We start from the raw sequence: 23,881 nt of genomic DNA on the forward strand, positions 1-23,881 counted from the left end.
TTTATTACAGCACTCAGTTTTTTTGGGTAGGAGTCTATCGGCATGGCACATCTCGACTTGGCAATATTTGCCCACTCTTTGCAAAAACACTCCAAATCTGTCATCTCCTGTGCACAGCCCTCTTCAGATCACCCCACAGATTTTCAATGGGATTCAGGTCTGAGCTCTGGCTGGGCCATTCCAAAACTTTAATCTTCTCCTGGTGAAGCCATTCCTTTGTTGATTTGGATGTATGCTTTGGGTTGTGGTCCTCTTCATGTTCAACTCTCTAGCAGAAGCCTGAAGGTTTTGTGACAATATTGTAAAACATATCTTTTGGAATTATGGGCAAAAATGTCAACCTTGGTTTAATCAGACCATAACACATTTTTCCACATGCTTTTGGGAGACTTCAGATGTGTTTTTGCAAAATTTTGCCGGGTTTGGATGTTTTTCTTTGTAAGAAAAGGCTTCCATCTTGCCACTATGGCTACCCCATAGCCCAGACATATGAAGAATACGGGAGATTGTTGTCACACAGCCAGTACTTGCCAGATATTCCTGCAGCTCCTTTAATGTTGCTGTAGGCCTCTTGGAAGCCTCCCTGGCCAGTTTTCTTCTTGTCTTTTCATCAGTTTTAGAGGGACTTCCAGTTCTTGGTAATATCACTGTTGTGCCATATTTTCTCCACTTGATGATGACGGTCTTCAGTGTGTTCCATGGTATATCTAATGCCTTGGAAATTCTTTTTGTACCCTTCTCCTGACTAATGCCTTTTACCAATGAGATCCTTCTGATGCTTTGGAAGCTGTCTGTGGACTATGGCTTTTGCTGTAAGATGCAACTAAGAAAATGTCAGGAAAGACCTACTAGAACCACTGAGCTTTATTTGCAATAGAGGGGGCTTTTGGGACTTTGAATGTAGCGCATGATAACATGCATCTCTATCCCTATTCAAGTACATAAAGAAAGAGGGTCGGGACTTTAAATGAGGTGTGTATATTGTGTCTAATCGAAGGAGTCAAAGTGTTAGATCTTACTACCATAGCTTCTGGACTAGGCATTCCTTTCGGCACTAGCACCCTAGCGGTGTGTTTGTTTCACACTAAGCAGATATACGCATGCATCCGCCCGCCCCTGATGATTGGATAGATCCCATGAAACGCATAGGGCTTAACCTAGAAGCAATGCATACATACCTACATGGTCTTTGGATCCAGGTATCATCGTGGATTATAACTGTTATATTATAGTGATTTTTTTTTTTTATGGAGGACAATACTATTGTATATTTTATTTATACTTTTAACATGTAAACGATTTGGATACATGACTTGTTTTATTATGTGCCACTATTGCATGTATTGTCTGCCATGTAGCTACTCAATCATGGCAAACTAATACTTGTTCATGTTTCACTTTGACTCCTTCGATTAGCCACAATATACACACCTCCGACCCTCTTTCTTTATGTACTGAACTTTATTTGGGGTTAATCAGAGGCACTATAAATGATGGCAGGTGTGTACTGCCTCCTATTTAACATGAGTTTGAATGTGATTGCTTAATTCTGAACACAGCTACATCCCCAGTTATAAGAGGGTGCGCATACTTATGCAACCAAATTATTTTTATTTTTGTTACCCCCCCTCCCCCACAAGATTTCAGTTTGTTTTTCAATTGAGTTGTACAGTTTACAGGTCACATTAAAGGTGGAAACAGTTCTGAAATAATTTATCTTAGGCCCCTTTCACATGTGCAGACCGTTCAGATCCCCCTGTCAGTTTTTTCAGGCGGATCTGAATGGGCGCTCCATACAGCTCTATGGACGTCATCGGTGACATGTCCACTGACAACCGATCCGCCCCGCAAAATCCAGACGGATGCATGTCCTATTTTCCATCCGTCGATCGGATGAAAACTGACAGGCGGTCCGTAAACATCCGATTCCCCCCCATTAGGCAGAGTGGACTCTCTGACAGGTCTGTCCCTGCACAGAGTGCAGAGATGGACTTGTCATCCGCCAGCTCAGCGGGGATCAACGGAGTGATCCCCGCTGAGCAAGTGGATGCCAAATACGGACAGCCCCGTGTTGTCTCATTTTTTTACATCACAAAACAACCCGACATTTTGTTGGGTGTGTAGACTTTTTATAACCATTGTATGTATGTATATGTGCGTGTATGTATGTGTATATATATATATATATATATATATATATATATATAAATCTTTTGGGACGCCTGCCTTTACACGCAAATTAAATTAAATAGCATCCAAAGTCTTAGTCCGTAGGGTTCAATATGGAATTGCCCCACCCTTTGCCGCTATCAACAGCTTCAACTCTTCTGGGAAGGCTGTCCACAAGGTTTAGGAGTAAGTCTATGGGAATGTTTGACCATTTTCCAGAAGCGTATTTGTGAGGTCAGGCACTGATGTTTGATGAGAAGGCCTGGCTTGCAGTCTACACTCTAATTTATCCCAAAGGTGTTTTAGTAAATCTCCCCCCTGTGTGTGATTCCTCTAGACTAGGGATCTTCAAACAGTGGCTAGCGGGCCACATCTGGTCAAGTATGAGATTTTATCCAGCTCACAGCTGTAGGCAGATCCTCAGACTCCGAGTACAGACTGAGGATTTAGATCAGATGTTCTTTGATCACCCCCCCCCCCCCCCTTCCACAGTGGAGACCCTGATGTAAGGGGGCACTTTAATGGAGACCTAGGTGTAAGGGCGGACACTGATGGCGACCCTGATGTAAGGGCGAACACAGATGGAGACCTTGGTGTAAAGGCAGTCCCTGATGTAAAGGCGGACCCTGATGGAGCCCCTGGTGTAAGGGCAGACCCTGATGGAGACACTGATGTTTTACTAAAGTTCTTTCTCTTTCTGAATCATATCATGCTGATTGCAAAAAAAAGATTTAAGTATATTCAGCCAGTGGATAAATGTAAAGTATACAATGTGGCCCTCAGCAGAACCCTGGTGTAAGGGCACACACTGATGGAGACACTGATGTTTTTCTCTTTCTGAATCATGTCATGCTGATTGCAAAAAAAAAAGATTTAAGTATATTCAGCCAGTGGATATATATATGTAAAGTATACAATGTGGCCCTCATAGTGAAAAGTTTTGGGATCCCTGCTCTAGATATATGCAATTTCACAGTCTTCTTTTTATTTCCAGGTGGAAAAGGTCTCCTTAGACCCATCCCAGAGATCAGTCAAATCCTGTCTTGTAAGAAAGGAGAAAAAGACTGGTGATCCTGAGCAGAGACTGGCATCCCCAGAGCACAGTGTGAGTACAAGAACCTCACATTAGATAGGTCAGCCATATACATGCTTGCTGGTTGGTCAAAGGTGTTATTTATTCATACATTTGAAGCCAAACTCCAATCACACAGTTAAACACAGAGTACTTACCTGACAAAATAATTTGTAGGTCTTGTAGCTCTAGTGGTTTACACACCCCTAACCCCTCGCTATCTGGAGGGTGACAGTACTTTTCACAACCTAAAGCTTCTTTTTGCCGCTTTCCCTTCTCCAACATGTTCAAAGGTCAACAAGTAAGTTTTAGCACATTGCTAACAATACGTTGTGCCCCACTCACTCTATTAGTCTGCCTGTTTAACTTCCAGCTCCCAGTGCCTAAAACATGTCAGATTAACAGCACTGTAGCAGTAAGCATTAGTTCACAAAGCTGTGTTGTGTGTCTGGTGCTGTTCCCTTTTGTCATATTAAGCATTAAAAATATACAGCTTGTACATGGTTTGTAGAGTAGTGGAAAGTAGCCCCAACTGTATTCTAGGCACAGCTAGGATTTTGAAAGATGATAGTGGTGTTGGTGGTGGGGGTGGGCAGGGGGCTCTCCTTGTATCAGGACCCGAGAATGGTCACGTGGGTTACAATGCACTGTCCTTTTATTAGCGAGAAAAAAAACATCTACATACTTCCAGTGCTCAGTGGTCCTCAACAGAGGGATGACCAAACCAGTGACGCATGCATGCTCAGTCCTGTGCCCGGTGCATGCTGCCCTCGTTGGATAGGGATATCCAATGTGAGACTACAAAATCAAAAAGGGAAGGCCCAAACCGCTAGTGCATTATCCGAGTAAAAAGATATTTACTAAAACTAAAGGAAGCCAATAAAATGCATACTAACAAGAGTACCAAGGTTTTCAGCCTGCTAGGCATGTGAAAAGGTAACCTCTCCCCACTGATTGCCACTTGTTTGTTCATGAATACATATAAACGTACATAGGGGTGATGTTATTGCTCCAATTTTATTTTTATTTTTTTAAGAATTGCTCCACCCTTCCTGTTTGGTTGGGGCGGATTTTGGTATAAATTACTGTATTTAAACACTAGGCTTTTAGTGGTGCTGGTCAGCACAGCTCTAAAGAAGGGGACGCTCCCCCGAAACGCGTCAACCTGCTCCATGTGAGTTTTTAGAAGCACTTTCTACCTCATGTTATCCTTTCATTTACATGCTTTACACCTTGGTACTCTTGTGAGTATGCATTTTATTGGCTTCCTTTCATTTTAATAAATATATTTTTACTTGTGTAATGCACTAGGGGTTTGCCCCTTCCCTTTTTTTACTGTAGTTGTTCGCTTATATATTATCCTGTCTTTTTATATTCTTCAGGAAGGGAGTGCGCTCTCCTCTCCCTCCAGCTCCATCACCTCTCCCTCCAGTGGGATTGTTTCCAGCACCAGTCAACGTTCTCTGCAAAGCATTCTGGGTAAGTGGTGATCATTCTGTGGATGTACTTGTGTGAGCTGAAATGATGACCTTGGTTCCAAAGCTAGCATGTCTTGTTCTATAAGTTTTCTGTATCTTCTTAGCTGGCATTGCAGATGAGACTAAGTTCATTAAAGAGGAAGTAAACCCTGATGGGTTTACTTCCTCTTTGATTCCCTGCAAAGGTAAAGCATATAGCTGTTGACAGCGGCGCGCTCAGTGCATGCGCCGTAGACAGCGGTGCCTGTCTTTCGGCAAATATTTCCTAAACCGTGTAGGTTTAGGAGATATTTCTTGGACCTACAGGTAAGCCTTAATCTAGGTTTACCTGTAGGTCAAAGTTGGTTGTAAGGGTTTACAACCACTTTAAGTTTAACACAGAGAAAGTAAAATAAACCTGCGCTTTGCCCTGCATAGACAGTAGAGCTGGAGCATCCATTCATACACAAGGCAACCTAGGCAAGCTCCTATGACCTAGTAGATGTCTAGGGGGTCAACAGAACCGTTATTTTTCTGCAGTAAACCTGGAGGATAGTGCAGCTGGGTCCAGAAGGATGTATTTGCAGTCATTTGGGGTCTGATGGTGATGGGCTTTGCCAGTACAGGCAATAGAAATGGGACACCTTCTCAATGCCTCTTGCCATCCTTATCAATGGAAATCTAAAGAATTGGGAAGAGGGGAGGGGGCTAGGGACAGGTTCACTTTAATGCCCCTTCCTCAGAGATACATTGACATTTTCTTTTCTCCCTCACTGCTGCATTCAGCCACTAAAAGCAAGAAGAAGAAGCACTGTGTAAGCTCCAGTTCAGTGTTATCAGAGCTTACACAGGGCTGATGACCCTCCTTATCCTCATGTTCCAGCATTGTCATGTGAGAGGAAGGGGAATGATTGCTTTATTTGCTGCCACGCAATGGCAAAGGTCTGCTTTAAAGCAAATGTCTTTGTTTTTTCATATGCTTCAGTATTGGGAGTCAACTAATTTGTATTGCTTTCACTGGATTCAGGTCCAAGTTCACGGTTCCGTCATACTCAGGGCATTGTCCTCCATCGTGACAATCACATCACCAATCTGAAAGGAGTGAGCCAGAGCACACCAGGAGAGAGTGACAGTTTCTGTGCGAACCACCAGCGAGTGGCTGTGCCTTTGGCTGGACCAGGGGGCCAGGTAGCAGTGCTGGAGGTAAGGCTCAAACTGCTTGGTCTAAAAGCTATTGAATTGAACATATGTTTTAAATGGATACATAGGAGGTTATTTACGAAATCCACTTTGCACTGCAAGTTCACTTGGAAGTGCAGTCGCTCTAAATATGATCTGAAATGAGGGGAAGCTCTGCTGATTTTATCATCCAATCATGTACGAGCTAAAATGCTGTTTTTTATTTTCCTTACATGTCCCCCTCGGATCTGCAGCGACTTTACTTCCAAGTGCAGTTTCAGTGCAAAGTGGATTTTCCTTTAGTAAATAACCCCCATAATGTCACTTACAAAATAGGTCACATGATGGTATGCCTTTGGATATACCTTTTAGTGATCTGTTTGGCCGTAGCCCTACAGCAACATCCCTACTGTCTGTCTATCACATTCTAACCCTCAGGTCTCTTGCTGCAGATTCTGGACTGTGCCAGACTAGTTCCCTGTCTCAGAATGATAGAAAATAGTTAGAGGGACCTGTCACCAGACCGTTCATGTCAACATGGATGATCCAAAAAGAATATATGTGCATTTAATATGTTTTAGTTTTCAATCTTTTTTTTATTACATTTTCAATTACCGTATATACTCGAGTATAGGCCGACCCGAATATAAGCCGAGGCCCCCAATTTACCCCCAAAAAAACTGGCAAACTTATTGACTCCTGTATAAGCCGAGGGTGAGACATGCCTGTCCATCCCTGTGTGTGTGTCCGTCCATCCCTGTGTGTCCGTCCATCCCTGTGTGTCCGTCCATCCCTGTGTGTCCGTCCATCCATCCCTGTGTGTGTGTGTGTCCATCCATCCATCCATCCCTGTGTGTGTGTGTGTCCATCCATCCATCCATCCCTGTGTGTGTGTGTGTCCATCCATCCATCCATCCCTGTGTGTGTGTGTCTCCATCCATCCATCCATCCCTGTGTGTGTGTGTCTCCATCCATCCATCCATCCCTGTGTGTGTGTGTCTCCATCCATCCATCCATCCCTGTGTGTGTGTGTCTCCATCCATCCATCCATCCCTGTGTGTGTGTGTATCCATCCATCCCTGTGTGTGTGTGTCTCCATCCATCCATCCCTGTGTGTGTGTGTCCATGTGTGTGTGTGTGTGTGTGTGTGTGTGTGTGTGTCCAGCCTACCTGTGTCCCGAGCCTGTGTCCCGAGCCTCCGTCCCGTGCCTTGCCTCCGTCCCGTGCCGTGCCTTGCCTCCGTCCCGTGTCGTGCCTTGCCTCCGTCCCGTCCCGTGCCTTGCCTTGCCTCCGTCCCGTGCCTTGCCAGGATCGCCGCTCTTCGTCGGCGCCTCGGCGGCCATTGTAAAATTCAAAAGCCGCGCCTCCGCCTTCGCCTGTGATAGGCGGAACACTAAATTTCCCAGCAGCCTGTGTTCCGCCTATCACGGACATCGTCTCATCCTCGTCCGTAGTACGAGGATGAGACGATGTCCGTGATAGGCGGAACACAGGCTGCTGGGAAATTCAGTGTTCCGCCTATCACAGGCGAAGGCGGAGCCGGAGGCGCGGCTTTTGAATTATAGAATGGCCGCTGTCTGTCTGCTCGACACGCTGATCGAGCAGGCAGACAGCGATGACTCGAGTATAAGCCGAGGGGGGCACTTTCAGCCTCAAAAAAGAGGCTGAAAATCTCGGCTTATACTCGAGTATATACGGTAGTCAAAGATCAGAAATTCAAGTACAGACTAAATATCTCAGATCCCCAAAAAATAAAATAAAATAAAGGCACGTGTATTCTCCACATCAAGTGTAGTTGGGAACAATTGTCAAAAATATCCATGTAGGACAATTGGGCATGATGTACCATGTGTGGTGGCAGTGCTCCAAGGTGAGACGTTACTGGATTAGGGTGTATAATTTTGTATACACCCTCACCCAGGTAAACCTTGTTAAGTCTCCTAGACAAGCACTGTTGGGTACCGAGATAGAATCAGTCTTGAGATCCCGGAGGCGTCTCATAGCAAATGTATTTACAGCAGCAAAAATCATAATACCGAAATCCTGGAAAACGGTGGTGGTGCCGTTCGATCAGCTCAAATACAAACTCTCCTGGACAATGCTTAATGAACAAATGACTGCAATCTTGGCAGATAAAATGCAACAGTTCAAAAAGATTTGGAGCCCTTGGGTCCAGTACTTAACAGGGGACCCCAGAGCCATATTGGCATAGAAGGTCCGGTGCGGGGTGGGGGTTGGGGTGCGAGGTCACTTTCTATATTTCTAACTCTTTACTTCTTTACTTCTCTCTTAACATATCATTCTTTACTTTTAACCATTCTTTTCTTCAAATCTAACTAAAATCTGACAAAATAAGGGTCATATGGTAGAGATATAAAAAAGTTTAACTTGTTTCAGCATGGACCCCACACAAAAAGAACTAGCCTAGAAAGAATAATACAAGCTGTATTTCAGGTGGCAAATGTCAGTACCATTTTATAGAAAAGTTTATATATATTACAATGTGTGATGCTGAAAATATCACCATGAAACCGTTTATTTACATTGTACCTTTATCTACTATGGAAATTGTGAAAACTTGAAATAAAAATCATTGAAACATAAAAATATTCATGTAAAATATACACCAGTTTAACTACAAAAAAAATTTTTGATCGATTTTCACCAGACATATATTCCCCTTATAGTAAGGGTTTCGGGTGGATTTATAAGCTCAACTATCAATACCCTGTTTCCCCCGAAAATAAGACCTAGCGTGATTGTTGGTGATGGCTGCAATATAAGCCCTACCCCCCAAATAAGCCTTACCCTGTTTCCACGAAAATAAGCCCTACCTTAAAAATAAGACCTACAAGGTCTAGGGCTTATTTGGGGGGGTAGGGCTTATATTGCAGCCATCACCGACAATCGCGCTAGGTCTTATTTTTAGGGAAACAGGGTAATAGCCACATTAATTAAAAAAGTGAAAATGTTACTATGTAGGTCAGAATAGGCACAGTTAACATCTATTTCAAAGGGCGGGGAGCCTTGTAGGCCTATTCAAAATGTCTGAGAGAATAACCTAATGGAAAGGGTTGGCAATGTCGGCCTGGAAAGTAAAGAGGGCCCCTAGGACTAGTCCATTGACAGATTCTTAATCCGTGGATACCACATCTTGTTGAATTTAGTTGTGTTGATTTGGAAGGTGCAGGTAAATTTATTGTTGATCATAATCCAGTTAAGCTTGCATTTGATGTAATCAAGCAGTGTTACAGTCTGCTTCCAATGTTTCACAATAGTTATCCTGCCCGATAAAGTCATATGCAGAATCAACCGTTTGAAGTTCTTTGGGACCTCAGGTGGTAGTTTCTGGATTAAAGCTCGTTCAGGAGATCTACGAATATGGACCTCCCTTTCCGAATGGATAAGATTAAAGATTCTGATCCAGAATCTGAGTACTTTGGGGCGTTGCCAACAAATGTTACATAGTTGGTATGATTGAATAAAGACACCAGTCCACCAAGTTCAACCTGTGTGGGTGAGGATGTGTGTTTGTATATTGCGTTCACCAAGAAGCCCAGAGTTTTTTTTAAACTATCGACACTTCCCACTGACACCACCGATTGTGGAAGGGAGTTCCACATTGGATGCACAATTTTCCCAATATCCGTAGAAATTTAGTATTCTTGTATAAAATTATTTAACCTATTCACTTATTTAAAGTGTAAGTTCACCTTTACAGAAAATCTATAAGATTCCCATCAACATTTACTGCGTTGATGGGGGAATCAAGCAATTGTACAATCTATTTCTTGTTTTAATATCTATGCGCTGCTCATGTGATATGAGCTGCTGTGATCAGGGCTGCCGATCGACTTTGTCTGAACAGAAATCCCCTAAACCTCTGAAGATCAGGTGACCAATGTCTAGGCATTGGTAGCGTAATTGGCCAATGTGGAAGCTTGTTGTTTATTGCAGAAAGATATTACAAGATTTTTTTATTTTATATTTACCATTCTGAAAGAGGCAATGTGGTCAGCTTGAGAAGGGGATTCCATTTTCAGGGAAGCTCCCTTTTAAACATTGGAAGCCGACTCCTGATTATTTGACTTGGATTCTGTTGTACTTTTTAATTAAAGAAACCTCATTACAACTCATACGGTTGATTGTGTACATGTTTTACCCACAGTTGTCACAGCCAGGACGTTTACCAGACTCCCTGCCGACTATTGAGAACACAGTGCCCGTCACAGACCTTACATGGGACCCTTTCAATCCTCAGCGACTAGTCACAGGTATGATGAAAGCCATGTCACCCTCTCATATTGCAGATTGGGAAATTAAACAACAAAGGACAGATGATTATTATTATGCAGGATTTATATAGCACCAACAGTTTGCACAGCGCCTTACAAAATGAGGGCAGACAGTAAAGTTACAATGCAATTCAATATCACAGGGCCCTGCTTGTTAGAGCTTACAATCTAGTTATAGTGAGGCTTATGCCTGGTACACAGGATGAGAAAATCAGACACAAAAAAAACACATTCAGAGGGATAATTCAATGATCGAATCCTTAGTACACTGCTTTTGAGAGCTGATCACAACAGTTCATGCAATAATCTCCGAATGAACAAGCACAAACATTTTTTCTCGTACGATAACAGAACAAATGATTTTTATTTAAGCGGTATAGTATTTGTCCATAAAAAAAAATCAGGTGACCGAGACCGCACATGATCGGAAACAAGAGAACAACCTGTAAATTACTGCGAACGTTGAATACGAACAAAGATACGCACAGAGAACTAATCTGTGTGTACATAAATTTTCGTACACTTTTTAGCACTCTCATGTTTGATATTAGACTAGAATGCAGAAAACCCCCAAACGATTATTTGTCTGATTTTCTCATCTCGTGTACCAGGCATTAGGGTGATTGTATATTAAAAATACATTTTAATGTATTTTTAACTGGAAATAGAATAAGAATCTGTTTTGATGTCAGCCTCTTGTAATTCCCTATACAGCAGGGTTAGGACTAGTAATGGGAAGGACAGCACTATCAGGCTCTGATCTACTTCAGTTGTGCTGACAGGGAGCATGCTGACAGTAGGAGACAGGAGTTTGAGCAGAAAGATGACCTTATTACATGGTGCTATTTATTCACTGTCCACTCAACAAACTCAAGGGTATGCTAGTGACTAAGCTGTGCTGCAGTTAAAGTAGATGTAACCCTAAAAAAAATATATATATATATATATATATATATATATATATATATATATATATATAAAAAGATCCTGTTCCTTTAAAGCACAATATACAGCATAGTGCTGTGTGGAGTAATTTGTCCCCCTCTATGCTGTAAAAAACTTGGTTGATCCTGCCTGTTTCTGTGTCCCCCTGTGTGTGCAGACAATGTTAATCATGGCTGCTGATTCATGATACGTTGGACAGTTTACGTGCCTCTGTCATTCCGCAGTCTCTCCCCCTCCCTGCCTGTCAGCAATTGAGTCAGTGCTGATCTGCTCCCCGCCTCTGCCCTCCTGCTGCTATTCTGTGTAAAATAACTCTGCCTAATTACTAGAATCCCCACTATTATATGAAACTATGTTGCACAGTGTCTTTGCTTTTATAAAAAATCATGCCGCTCAATACCTTATTGCGGAGTGGCGCTGTGCGGTCACGTGATGTCCTGCCATGTGATGTCCTGCCACTCTCTTCCTCTCCTCCTGGCTGATGTCAGAGGGGAATCTTAGCCCCTCCCACTGTAGCCACAGATCAAAGAAGGAGAGCAGCGGGACATCACGTGACCGCACAGTGGTGCTCTGAAATAAGGTATTGAGCTGCATCATTTTATTGAAACAAAGACACTGTGCAACATAGCTTCAGCTTTACTAGGGGATTCTAGTAATTAGGAGTGACTTTACAACCACTTTAAGGTCACATGCCTAGTGGTGCTGTCTGGCAGTGGTGTCTATTAACTTTCTGTGCTATACCTCTACTGCCTGTTATCAGTTAGCATTGTTTTTAGCCCTGTGAATTATAGAACACTTATTTTCAGTGTTATGGAGGAGGAGAGTTGTTCTGTATTCCTAACCCATTTTCTGCCCTAGGGTGACAACATTGCTGCTGCTTAGATGCAGTACAGTTTGTGAGCATTGTCACCCTAGGACAGGAAATATGTTACTGGTAGGATCACCGGGTGAAAAGGAAGAACAAAATGTGTAAAATGAAGAAAACACATGCAACCGCCTCCTCTAAAGATTGGTAAGCCTCAATATATTACATTTTTGTTCTTGGGCTTAGATGCACTTTAAATTATATAATAGCTTGGCTTTGTAGTGATAATGCACCTTGTTCATTCTCCTACATAGTATGCATGAATTGGTTTACATAATCATTTTTAAATCAAATTTCAGGTGGAGAGGACGGAAGGATTAAAGTTTGGATAATTCCACAGGCTGGGCTTAAGGAGACCTTCAGTGACCCTCACTCAGTTCTTATTGGTAAGAAACACATTACATGGCAATGATGAAAACTACACACACAATTCAACTAGTCCCAGCCATACACTGTGTGTACCCAGAACAGTGGGGAGTCATACATAGGATGAGATATAGGAGCACAAGGGATCACAAAATACAAGCTGGAAGACGTACAGTGGCTGTGGAATGCCCCAGGACCAGCATATGAGCAGCCTGGTTACCCTGTGGAATGAGTGACCCCACGCAGGTATTTACACACCTTCTAAAGTAAATATAAGTAGTTTTTCTTTGGATAAAAAAGCTAAATAACTTTCAGGAGAAATGCAATTTAACCCTAATTTGGTCACAGCAGATTTATGTGACCAATGCTGCCCTCCTGTGGGATTCTTTCAGAATAACTTGGTAACCTTGAGGATTGAAAGCGGATAGGGTCCAATGCGGCTTTGATGGCGAATGCAAATGTTAAAGGGCCATTCCACCGAACAGGGATAATTTAGTTATGGGTAAGGTCTGGTGGCCTCAACCCTGGATCCATCTGAAAGATCTCCATGATTTTTTTTCTCTTGTCCTCTTATTATTTTGTCCATATTATAACATAGATTCAAATATTCAACAAGGGGAGTGGGTGTTCCTCAAAATGGCCAGCGTTGGTGTGCAGACCCAGGAACTCAACTCATAGACCTCACCAGGAGAGTTCATGAGAGATACAAGAAACTGTCAGTTGGTACCTGCCAAAAAAAGTCCTTTTAGGACTCATTCACACTAGCGGTTGAGAGGCTGTAAAACTCCACTGTTAAGCCACGCTTTTACCACCCCCTAACCGCAACCCCCTTTAGCTGCAATCATAAATAAACTTGAAGTGCTGCTCAAAGCTGAGATATGAATATCTCCCTGCTGGTGCTCAGAAGACGGGAGTAGACATCAGATTCTCTCATCCAGAAGTGTTAAAACTGTTTTGCATGAGATGTCGCTCAAACCAAAGCAGTGCTAACTAGATCTGTGGCCTCAGCCAGCGCCGCTCCAGCCGTGCCCACTGATGTTTTCCCTGCTCACGGGGGCTTGGTCACCTTAAGCTGCCGAAGCCGTGGTCTTTAGTACCAGGCATAGCAGCCACTGAATGCGACTCATTCAAGTGATTAGGGCTGCTTTGCAAGTGCCCCACAATCATGGGGTTTAAGGAACTAAAGCAGGCAATGAGGCGATTCAAAGCCTCCTCACTACCAAACGCAGAGCAAAGTTAGTGAGAAGGAGAACTTAATGAGACATATTGCTGATGGCTGTTTAAACCTTGATTGTACCTGGAATATACTATATAGCCAGAAATATATGGACACACTCCCCCCAAATGATTGCATTTAGGTCTTCCCAGTGAAGGAATCTACTATTGGTAAAGCATACTATGGCATTTTAAGAAATGTTGCTCTTCCAACCTTGTGACAACACATTAGGGAAGGTTCTTTTCTCTTCCAGCATGACTATGTCCCTGTGTGCAATGACAGTTCCATAAGGACACGGTTTGATGAATTTGCTGTGCAGAAGGTGACCTACACAGAGCCCTGTTCTCAACCCTATTGAATGCTTTTTATTGAGCCTGACCTCACAAATACACTTTTGGCTGAAGGGGCACAAATGCCCACAGACACACTTCAAAATCCTGTGAAAAGCCTTCCCAGAGTTGAGACTGTAATAGCCAACTCCTTATTAAAGCCCATGGTTTAGAAATGAGATGTCCAACAAGCTCCTATAGGTTTGATGGTTGGGGTATCCACAAACTTTTGACCCTATAGTGTATTTCGGTCATCTTAAGTGCAGCCAGTGTTTGCAGACCTGGTGATAACTATTGATGTGTATTTTCTCCATTTGAAAGCAAGAGGTGCTTAGACTGTGAAAATACAATTTAGCCATATATATCAATTCTAACAGGTGGGTGTTCTTGGGCAAAAGGTACACCAAGTTTACTGCAAAGAGACTTGCTTTCAATGGAGAAAATATACATCAATAGTTATCACCAGATCTGCAAATCAGTGGAATGTTGATCTGGTTAAATGTATGTTTAACCTCCATAAGCCATAGTACTGCAATATCATCAGACGTGAAATATAAATGACTTCACCTCCTTCTCCCACAGGTCACAACGAGCGGATCTACACGGTGCGATTCCACCCCTGTGCCTCCGATATCCTGGTCTCCTCTTCTTATGACATGACAGTGAGAGTGTGGAACCTGCAGGCTGGGAAAAATGTGCTGACTCTTCAAGGCCATGAAGATCAGGTGAGTTTATCAGACAGGATCCGCTCACAAAGAACTAACACGTGTGTCATTTGCAGAACCATATCTTGCTTTATTATTTATCAATCATATTTTTTTTCCTTTCAATTAAGATTTTATTGCACAAATTAGCTGCGCTAGGGCATGTGTGGTTAGGATTTGTGCAGTATTTTGTATGTGATAAGCTTATATGAGGTGACTGTGCTGTATTTGTACTAATGATGGGGGGAAAAAATCTTGTACTATAGTTATACAGAGAAAAATTGGTCCTTTTTTTCTTCCACCTACGACAAAACGACTACTGTGTCTACTGATCCTATGGTGTGACTTTGGTGTTTTTTAATGAACGGCATTTGGAACTTCTTGATGTGCAGCCATTACTTCCTATTCTGTGACCCAATCCTGTGATAGAATTGAGGAATTAATGTACAGCAAGTATGTGAAGATCATCACTGAGCACATTGCTCTGTCCACATCTGTGATGATAATCATTTGTTTGCACAAGCTTTACTTTTAGGGATATCTGGCCATCTATGACCAGCCTGGAAGGAGTAATGGAGTTTATAAGCCTTTCTTTTTCTCACAGATCTTCTCCCTTGCCTGGAGTCCAGATGGCAAATATTTAGCTACTTGCTGCAAAGATCAGCGAATTCGTATATACGAGCCTCGGGTTTCCAACCGTCCGAAGCAGGTAATTTCCAACTGATGTGATTAATTATGAAGTATGTTTTCTTGTCTACATAAGCAGAATAGCAATTCGAACTTGTTTGGAATCTTATTACTCAGGTTAACACAATGCTTCCCTCTTCTATATCAGTGGTCTCTAAGCTGCGGCTTGTGGGCTGTGTGTGGCCCTTTGCTTGCCTTTATCCAGCCCTTGGGGTACTATTCCATTCACTGACACAAAGGACATCATTCCTTCCACTGACACCAACAGTGGGGCCTAGTGCCTCTCACTGACACAAAGGATGAAGCATCATTCCTTCCTTCCACTGACACTAACAAAGGGACACTTTTCCTTCCACTGACCACAACAGTTTGGCCACTATTCCTCCCATTGTTATAAATGATGGAACATTATTCCTCCTACTGATTCCAAAGATGGTGCACACTTTCACCCAATTATACCAATGATGGTCGTATTCCTCTCATTAAGACCAGCCATACCTGGTGCAAATTTCTTTCCTGCAACCAAAGGTTGCAAGAAATTTTCTTGAGTCCCCTGTCAACACAGACAGTGCTGATAGGAGAATCCCTCCTGCCGAGCAATTGTCTGCTCCTGGCCGGGGGAAGACCATGAATATCTCTAGCTGCTTTAGCGCTAGTGATAATTGTAAGTGAATTTGCCAGGCTGTTTGTACCCAAGTTGATTGATCAACTTGGTACATTCAGCCTGTCCATTAACTGTTCAAATCTCGGCCAGTTTCTGCTGATCCAGCCAAGATTCAAACTGTATATGGCCAGCCTAATGCCAATAATTAGGCACTATTTCACCTCCTACTGACTACTAATTTTTTTTTTTACTTCCACTGACCACCAAGCCTGAGGCATTGTTTACTCCCAATGGCCACAGTCTGACCCTTCTAAAACCTGAAGGCAAGTAAACTGGCCCCCTGGTTAAAAAAGTTTGGAGACCCCCTTCTCTATATGATCCCATTGACCTATATAGTGGAGAAGAGCTTTGTATGTGATGGAGCTCTGATTATTTCAACAGGAGGGAGCTGGGCCAGAAGGTGCCAGAGGAGCACGAATCCTCTGGGTGTGCGATGGTAAATATCTGCTCGTATCGGGGTTTGACAGGTAAGAGGTTTTCGTAAATGTTATATTTTTTCAGTATATAATGGAGTGAGCAGTGAGGCATCTTATGACTCTCTCTGATTACTTTATATTTTGCAGCCAAAGTGAACGCCAGCTGACTTTGCATTGTACAGAAAACCTGTCACAGGGTCGTGTAACCACCATCAGTCTGGATGTGTCGCCTTCCACTCTTATCCCGCACTATGACCCAGACATCGGCCTGCTGATACTCACTGGGAAGGTAAGCATACTGGGGTCACATGTATGGGTGGAGGTACAACAGAAAGTCCTAAGTGATGCATAATTTGGACAGTACATAATGGCATACATGAACAAATCATACATATTTTGTGTGCCTTACATTCCTGTATAATAATAATGTTGTAGCTTATGTCTAAGGAGACACATCCCATGTGTGTTTTCTTAGGGCCGTATCACAATAGTAACTTTGTAGCAGAGATCTGTAGCAAATACAAATTTCTCTGAGTATTTTGTAATTTGTGGCTGGGTACAGAGTTGCTGGTTGACTAAGGATCTCATCTAGGCAGCTCTACAAATCCCTTGTGTCCCATGATGGTCAACAGCTGCATTGGATAGCATAAGGAGCTACTAAAAGAAGCGATCACTACTTACAAAATCACCTGTGTTTCTTAAGCTTGGTATACATGGTTAGATTTTATTTATTTTTTAATTAATTAACCACTTGCCGCCCGCCCTATTACAAATTGACGGCGGCAAAGTGGTTTCATTATCCTAACCGGACGTCATATGACGTGATTAGGATAATGAGCCGCTGCGCGCCCCTGGGGGCACGCATCGCGGCGATCGTTGTTGCGGGGTGTCAGTCTGACACCCGGCAACTACGATCTCGGTAAAGAGTCTCCGACGGAGACTCTTTACCATGTGATCAGCCGTGTCCAATCACGGCTGATCACAGTGTAAATGGAAAGAGCCGGTGATCGGCTTTCCCTCACTCGCGTCTGTCAGACGCGAGTAGAGGAGAGCCGATCGGCTGCTCCTCTGACAGGGGGGGTCTGTGCTGATCGATTATCAGCACAGCCCCCCCGAGGATGCCCACACTGGACCACCAGGGACACCACTAGACCACCAGGGAAAAGGTAATAAAAATCCATAATCCTCCCTAGACCACCAGGGTGCCAGTCAGCACAATGGGTGCCAATCAGTGCCCATAATGGATGCCAATCAGTGGCCACAATGGGCATCACTGATTGGCATGCATTATTGTTTGGCACTGATTGGCATCCATTACTATAACACCGATGCCGCCTATGAGTGCCCACCTGTGCCGCCTATGAGTGCCCACCTGTGCCGCCTGAGTGCCCACCTGTGCCGCCTGAGTGCCCACCTGTGCCGCCTATCCGTGCCCACCTGTGCCGCCTATCTATGCCCACCTGTGCCGCCTATCTATGCCCACCTGTGCCGCCTATCTATGCCCACCTGTGCCGCCTATCCATGCCCACCTGTGCCGCCTATCCATGCCCATCCGTGCCGCCCATCCGTGCCAGCTATCAGTGCCAATTTGTGCCACCTATCAGTGCCCGTCCGTGTCGCCCATCCGTGTCGCCCATCCGTGTCGCCCATCCGTGTCGCTCATCAGTGCCGCCTATCAGTGCCACTTCATTGGTGCCACATTGGTGCCCATCAGTGCCACCTTATCAGTGCCCATCAGTGTAGCCCCATCAGTGCCCATCAGTGAAGGAGAAAACATACTTATTTACAAAGTTTTGAAACTGAAACAAAAAAAAAACATTTTTTTTTTCAAAATTTTCGGTATTTTTTTATTTGTAGCGCAAAAAATAAAAACCGTAGAGGTGATCAAATACCACCAAAAGAAAGCTCTATTTGTGGGAAAAAAATGATAAAAATTTCATTTGGGTACAGTGTAGCATGACCGCGCAATTGTCATTCAAAATGCGACAGCGCTGAAAGCTCAAAATTGGTCTGGGCAGGAAGGTGTTTAAGTGCCCTGTATTGAAGTGGTTAACCTGATCAATGAAAGTTTTCCCGTGTGATCATTCGACAGAAGTCATTCCCCGCTGAACTGGCCAAATTTAGATCCATCTGTACTCACTTAGAGGCTTTACGTTGCCACACATTTATGTGACTGAGCAGAGGAAATAAAACGTATTTCTCCATCCACGCTAAACTATGCGTGCATCTGCTAGCCCCCTTTCACACTGGGACCACGTTAGCGCTAAAGCACCGCTCATTTTATCAGCGCTTTAGCATTGTTTAATTGCGCTTTTTGGCCAATAGCAGGGCGATTTTAACCCCAAAGAAGCGGTTAAAAGTTCCTGTGTTGCGGCTCTTCCGAAGCACTGCCCATTCATTTAAATGGACAGGGCGTTTTGGGAGTGCTAAATACAGTGCCCCCAAACCGCCCCAAAGATGCTGCTTGCTGGACTTTTCCTAACGTCCTGCAAGCGCACCGGCCAAGTGTGAAAAGTCACACTGAAATGAATGGGAGGCAGTTTTCAGGCGCTTTACAGGGTCTATTTCTAGCACTAAAAAGCCTGAAAACCGCCTCAGTGTGAAAGGAAGGGGTCTTATGTTATTTATGGAGAAAAAAAAATTGTGAATGAGGAGACTACTGCATTATGACCACTAGATGGAGCAGATGAGCATACCTATTTTCTATGATGGTGCCATTTAGTGGCCATAATGCGGTATTTTTCCCCATTCCCTTTTCCAGTGAACTTTTAAACTGCAGTGAATATAGCCTGAGAACATTTGATTTTGCCCCATTCACACAGAACAAATTTACATGCAGTTTCAATTGGCAAGCAACTATGTGAATTTTTCATACGCCTATATATTTATTTTCTATGCTCATCAGCTCCATCTAGTGGCCACAATGCAGTTTTTTTCGTGATTCACTCTATTCTGAAACATTTAACCAGGAAAGAAAATAGGTTAATAACATTTGAATTCCCTCTCACATTTTGCATACATTTTCACATGATGAATAGCTCTGCAAATTGTTTTTATAAATACACCCCTTCTTGATCTACACAACATAATTCTAAAGAACGGTGAGGCAAAGTGTAGTTAATGTTGAGGTGTAAGAATGGATGTAGTAAATATTAAGGGCCCAGCCACAAGAGTGCAGTGCGGGAAACCCGCATTCGGTATGCATTTCCCACACTGTGACACCCCAAATGGTTTGCCTGCTTTGGATTGCATGGTACAGAAGTACAGCAGGGAAGAGCCCACCCCTCATCCTGCTAATTGGGGGGGGGTTGAGCCTCCCCCCCCCATGCGGGCTGAACTCCAGGGGCCGGAACATCCTCAGTCCTCCATATTTGAGCCTGTGTAACCTGTGACTCTGTATTATTGTAGTACTTTACTTAAGCATGAGAACTTAAGAAGAAGTAGCAGAGTTAGGAGGGTGAAATAGGGTTAAGGGGGGGGGGGGGGGTTGGGGGAGGGGGACATGAAGGATCTGTGGTCCTGCTCCCTGATGTCCATTGTGTATGTCAGTAGCTCTGCATTTTTTAAAGTAGTGCATGTACAACTTATGGTGTGGTGCAGTGAGATCTCAAATGAATGGGTTGAAAACAGACTGCACTCGAATTGGACAGGAATAACACAGGATGACAATCGCATTCCTGTGCAATCTCTTATATGAACTGGCCCTAAATAAAAAATAAATCAACCAAAGTTTAGCAAATATTAAAGTGTACTTGTCATGCTTGGAATGACAGCACATTTACAACAAAGGACACCCAATAGAAAGCCCAGGCCACATGCCCTGGATGTCGGAGTCTACAAAGCCCCTGACTGACTGTATTTCTTTTTTTTTTTTTTCTCTAGGGTGACACCAGATCATTCATGTATGAAGTGATAGCAGAAAGTCCCTACTTCCTGGAATGTAACAATATTGTGATTAGTGACCCACACAAGGTGAGACCACCAATGTTTTCATTATAAGCTTCATGCACAATTACATGGCAGAAACACCAAAAAATTGAAAGTATAACTTGTATAGAGCAGGTAAGGGTTGAAAAAGCTTTAGGTTATTTTTTTGTTGCCATCTATGCCCCATTGGGGAGATTTACGTCATCTCCCAGATGTGAAGAAATCTCCAAAGTACAGGAAATCCCCTTTCATAGAGTTGTTACCAGAGCAAATGTCCTCATTGGGAGATTATCCCTTTATTAACAATTTAAGTGGTCATAAGGACACCCTTCCCCAGTGATGGCGAACCTTGGCAGCTCAAGTTTTGGAACTACATATCCCATGACGCTCAACTTCACTGCAGAGTGCATGAGCATCATGGGAAATGTAGTTCCAAAACATCTGGGGTGCCAAGGTTTGCCATCACTGCCCTACCCTGTTCAAAACTTTAAAGAAAAATGGTTTGGGCTTAAGATATACTAATGTTTCAGTGTCTTTTTTGCTCTGTAGTAACTATTTGGACCTGTGTCTATGGGCTTTTTTTCATATGAGAACTGATTCTCTCCCCATATAAATTTATAGGAATGCAAAAACAGCTGAAGTGGGTTAAATGCACCTCTCAATGCTCTGATATTTTATTGTCTTTTGTATTCCAGGGTTTACAGTTTTTGAGGAAAACAGATTGCGCTGTGCGTGAAGTGGAGGTTCTGCGTGCTTTGCGTCTTTGTGCTAGCTCACTTGAACCTGTAGCTTTCCGCGTTCCACGTGTTAAGGTAAGTATCACTTAGATCAGTGTCTCTCAAACTTTTTTTTTTTGTATTGTGCCGCCATTGAGACCTTTCTCTTATCTTTGTGTATCTATTTCTCCCATGATCTTGCCAGTGGAAATTTAGAAAGCTATGCTGCCTCCTAATACATCATATTGGAATGGCAGGGAAGTGGACACACACCACACACATAAAGATAGACTGTGCATAGTCACAAGAGAATGTGAGGTTGATTTACTAAAACTAGGGAGTGCAACATCTGGTGCAGCTCTGCATGGTAGCCAATCAGCTTTTAACTTCAGCTCATTCAATTGAGCTTTGGCAGTAAAACCTGGAAGCTGATTGGTTTCTGTGCAGAGCTGTGCAAGATTTTGCACTATCTGGTATTAGTAAATAACCTCCACTGTCAGCAGGTACAGCTGAACAATATAGCTGCCACAGTATAGGCAGATGATACAGGTAAACCTCCACTTCGAATTATCAGTTGCAAGCTTATGGAAAGTACCTCATCAATCTTAAAGTGGTTGTTAAGCCACTATCTCATCTTTATATGATCCCCTCTGTCAGATAAAAAGCTGCATCCTAGTGCCTGTGCTTTTTTTTATTTTTTTTTTTTTTTTTTTTTTTTTAAGATTTCTACCTGTAACAGCATCTCCCAGCGATAAGATGACTCCAGGATCTCTGCTTTCCCAATATGATATCTTCAGGGGGCGGAGCTGAGATACCCTTACTGACATCAGAGAGGCAGGGAGGAGAGTTGCTGAGAGCCCGGAGTTACGTGATTGATGGAAGACGCTGTTAAAACAGATAGAAATCTTTTTTTTTTTTTTTATATATATATATAAAGCATAGGCACTAGGACACAGCTTTTTATGTGTCAGAGGGGATGATATACCGATCAGTTAGTTTTGAAGCAGTGGGGAGAGGAGCAGATCAGCGATAGTGAGAGATGACAGGCAGGGAGGGGGAGGAGGAGGACAGAGGGAGACAGGAGAGCTGCAGATTGCTGCGTATGACGGAGGTACGTGCGCTGACAATGGTGTCAGTGCTCAGCAGCCCTGATATATTGTGGTCAGCGTACAGAGGGGAGGGTAGAAACTGGCAGGATCAGCCAGGTATTTCAGGTAATACAGGGGGCCAAAATATTCAGCACAAGCACTGTGCTGTATAACATGCTTTAAAGGAACAGGATCTTCATCATTTTTTTTACTGTTAACAAATGCTTTAATTTGAAACATTTGATTTTCTAATCCTCCTGGTGGTCATATCAACATTAATTTTTGACTGCAGTGACAAGAAAATTTTAAGCAGCAGAATGATTTTTTTTTTCAAATACATTTCTGACAGTGTTTGTAGTTTTATTCTGGTCCGTGTGTTTTAAAATTAAATGTTGAAAGCAAATTAAAGTTTGAAGTACTTTCAAATGTAATTTGTCAAATCATCAAATGTACTGAAAATTTTTGTACAAATGTTTGTATGAAAATCTACTAGTCTTAATCTACTTAATCTAATTACAACTGTCAGATTAAATACTAGAGGGAACACAGGGCTTGATTTACTAAAACTGGAGCGTGCAAAATCTGGTGCAGTTGCTCATTGAAACCAATCAGCTTCTATTTTTTTTTTTTGTCAAACCTTAACCCTTTTGCTGCCAGGTCTGTAACCCTTTCACTGCCAGGCTGTAGCCACCGGGATTGTGTGTGATACTGAGAGGCAGGCTTCTGACCATCAATTAAAAGCATTCAGGCGGCTGCTCTGCCACATGATTGCTCACACATCCCCCCGGTATCGTGCTGTGTTTTTCAGGCTCCGCTTGCCCATCTGTGGACCCGAGACCAACATGGCGAGTGCCAGGAGCTGGGGGGGATGGACATATCTCTACTCTCCTCCCCTTTTTGCTGTGACCCGGAAAGTGACATCTATGCTGCGGACCGGGAAATGTTTCACTGCCTGTGATTAGCCGTGCACAGTGTCAGCTTCCTGGCGGCATCAGGCATGTGGGATTTCGAACACGCCTGAGCCCATCTCTACCAGGAGGAATGTTTTGCAATGCGATCTGCACTGCTAAACTTTCAGTGGAGCCCAAAGGAGACATGCAGGGTCTTTTAGACTATTAAAGAGAACTGTCACCTAAAAAACATCACACAGGGGACTTTTTGTTCCCTTTGTTCCCTATGTGATGAAAAAAAATAAAAATACAGGCTCTATGCATGAATTCACTTGGATGTGGAGTCCTTGTATCTCAATGACATACCCTATTTTTGGTTGATACACTTATTACCGGTAGTTGTTACTACTGATTGATATTCTTTCCTCAGGTTATTGTTGATGATGTGGTTAACCAATTTATTTACAATTAATTGTATGCTTGATTGTTCTGTGTCACACACTGTATGTAAAACATGTATAACAGCATAACTCAATAAAAATGTATTGCTGAAAAAAAATATATATTTACTTTTTGCAAAAAAAAATTTAATTAAACCCAAGCACATGAGGTCAATTGAAATTGTTACTTTAAAACTAGAGAATTAAAAAAAAAATCTGCTGACAGGTATGAAGTGCAGAACACAGAAAGGTACACATATTTGCAGCAACGTTCAATGTCCTCAATGCTGCACAAATATCAGTCTCTGATCAGCCAAAGCTTTGTTTTTTCTTCATTATTTCTGTTTTTGTTCTTCTTGCTTCTCACACATACTATTTGCCAGTGAGCCAGTCCAATATAGTCATGGGCCAATAGGTATTTAAGTATTTAACAACTGTATTTCTTTTCTGTTTCCC

General features: G+C 42.9%; 1 protein-coding gene across 1 annotated transcript in view; it reads left to right on the forward strand.

Annotated features, from left to right (window-relative positions):
* Positions 1-23,881, forward strand: part of CORO7 (coronin 7) — a 304,349-nt gene that overhangs the window by 271,353 nt on the left and 9,115 nt on the right. Inside the window, exons 14-24 of the mRNA XM_077449252.1 lie at positions 3,164-3,274; positions 4,624-4,720; positions 5,726-5,901; positions 10,046-10,151; positions 12,282-12,368; positions 14,476-14,618; positions 15,202-15,306; positions 16,330-16,415; positions 16,512-16,653; positions 20,247-20,336; positions 20,987-21,103. Coding sequence (XP_077305378.1) covers positions 3,164-3,274; positions 4,624-4,720; positions 5,726-5,901; positions 10,046-10,151; positions 12,282-12,368; positions 14,476-14,618; positions 15,202-15,306; positions 16,330-16,415; positions 16,512-16,653; positions 20,247-20,336; positions 20,987-21,103 — 1,260 coding nt within the window. The remainder of the gene's footprint in view (positions 1-3,163; positions 3,275-4,623; positions 4,721-5,725; positions 5,902-10,045; positions 10,152-12,281; positions 12,369-14,475; positions 14,619-15,201; positions 15,307-16,329; positions 16,416-16,511; positions 16,654-20,246; positions 20,337-20,986; positions 21,104-23,881) is intronic.

The sequence above is a fragment of the Lithobates pipiens genome, unplaced genomic scaffold (assembly GCF_037356315.1).
Source record: "Lithobates pipiens isolate NorthernLeopardFrog02 unplaced genomic scaffold, aLitPip1_a1.2 Scaffold_22, whole genome shotgun sequence".
Taxonomy (NCBI): Eukaryota; Metazoa; Chordata; class Amphibia; order Anura; family Ranidae; genus Lithobates; species Lithobates pipiens.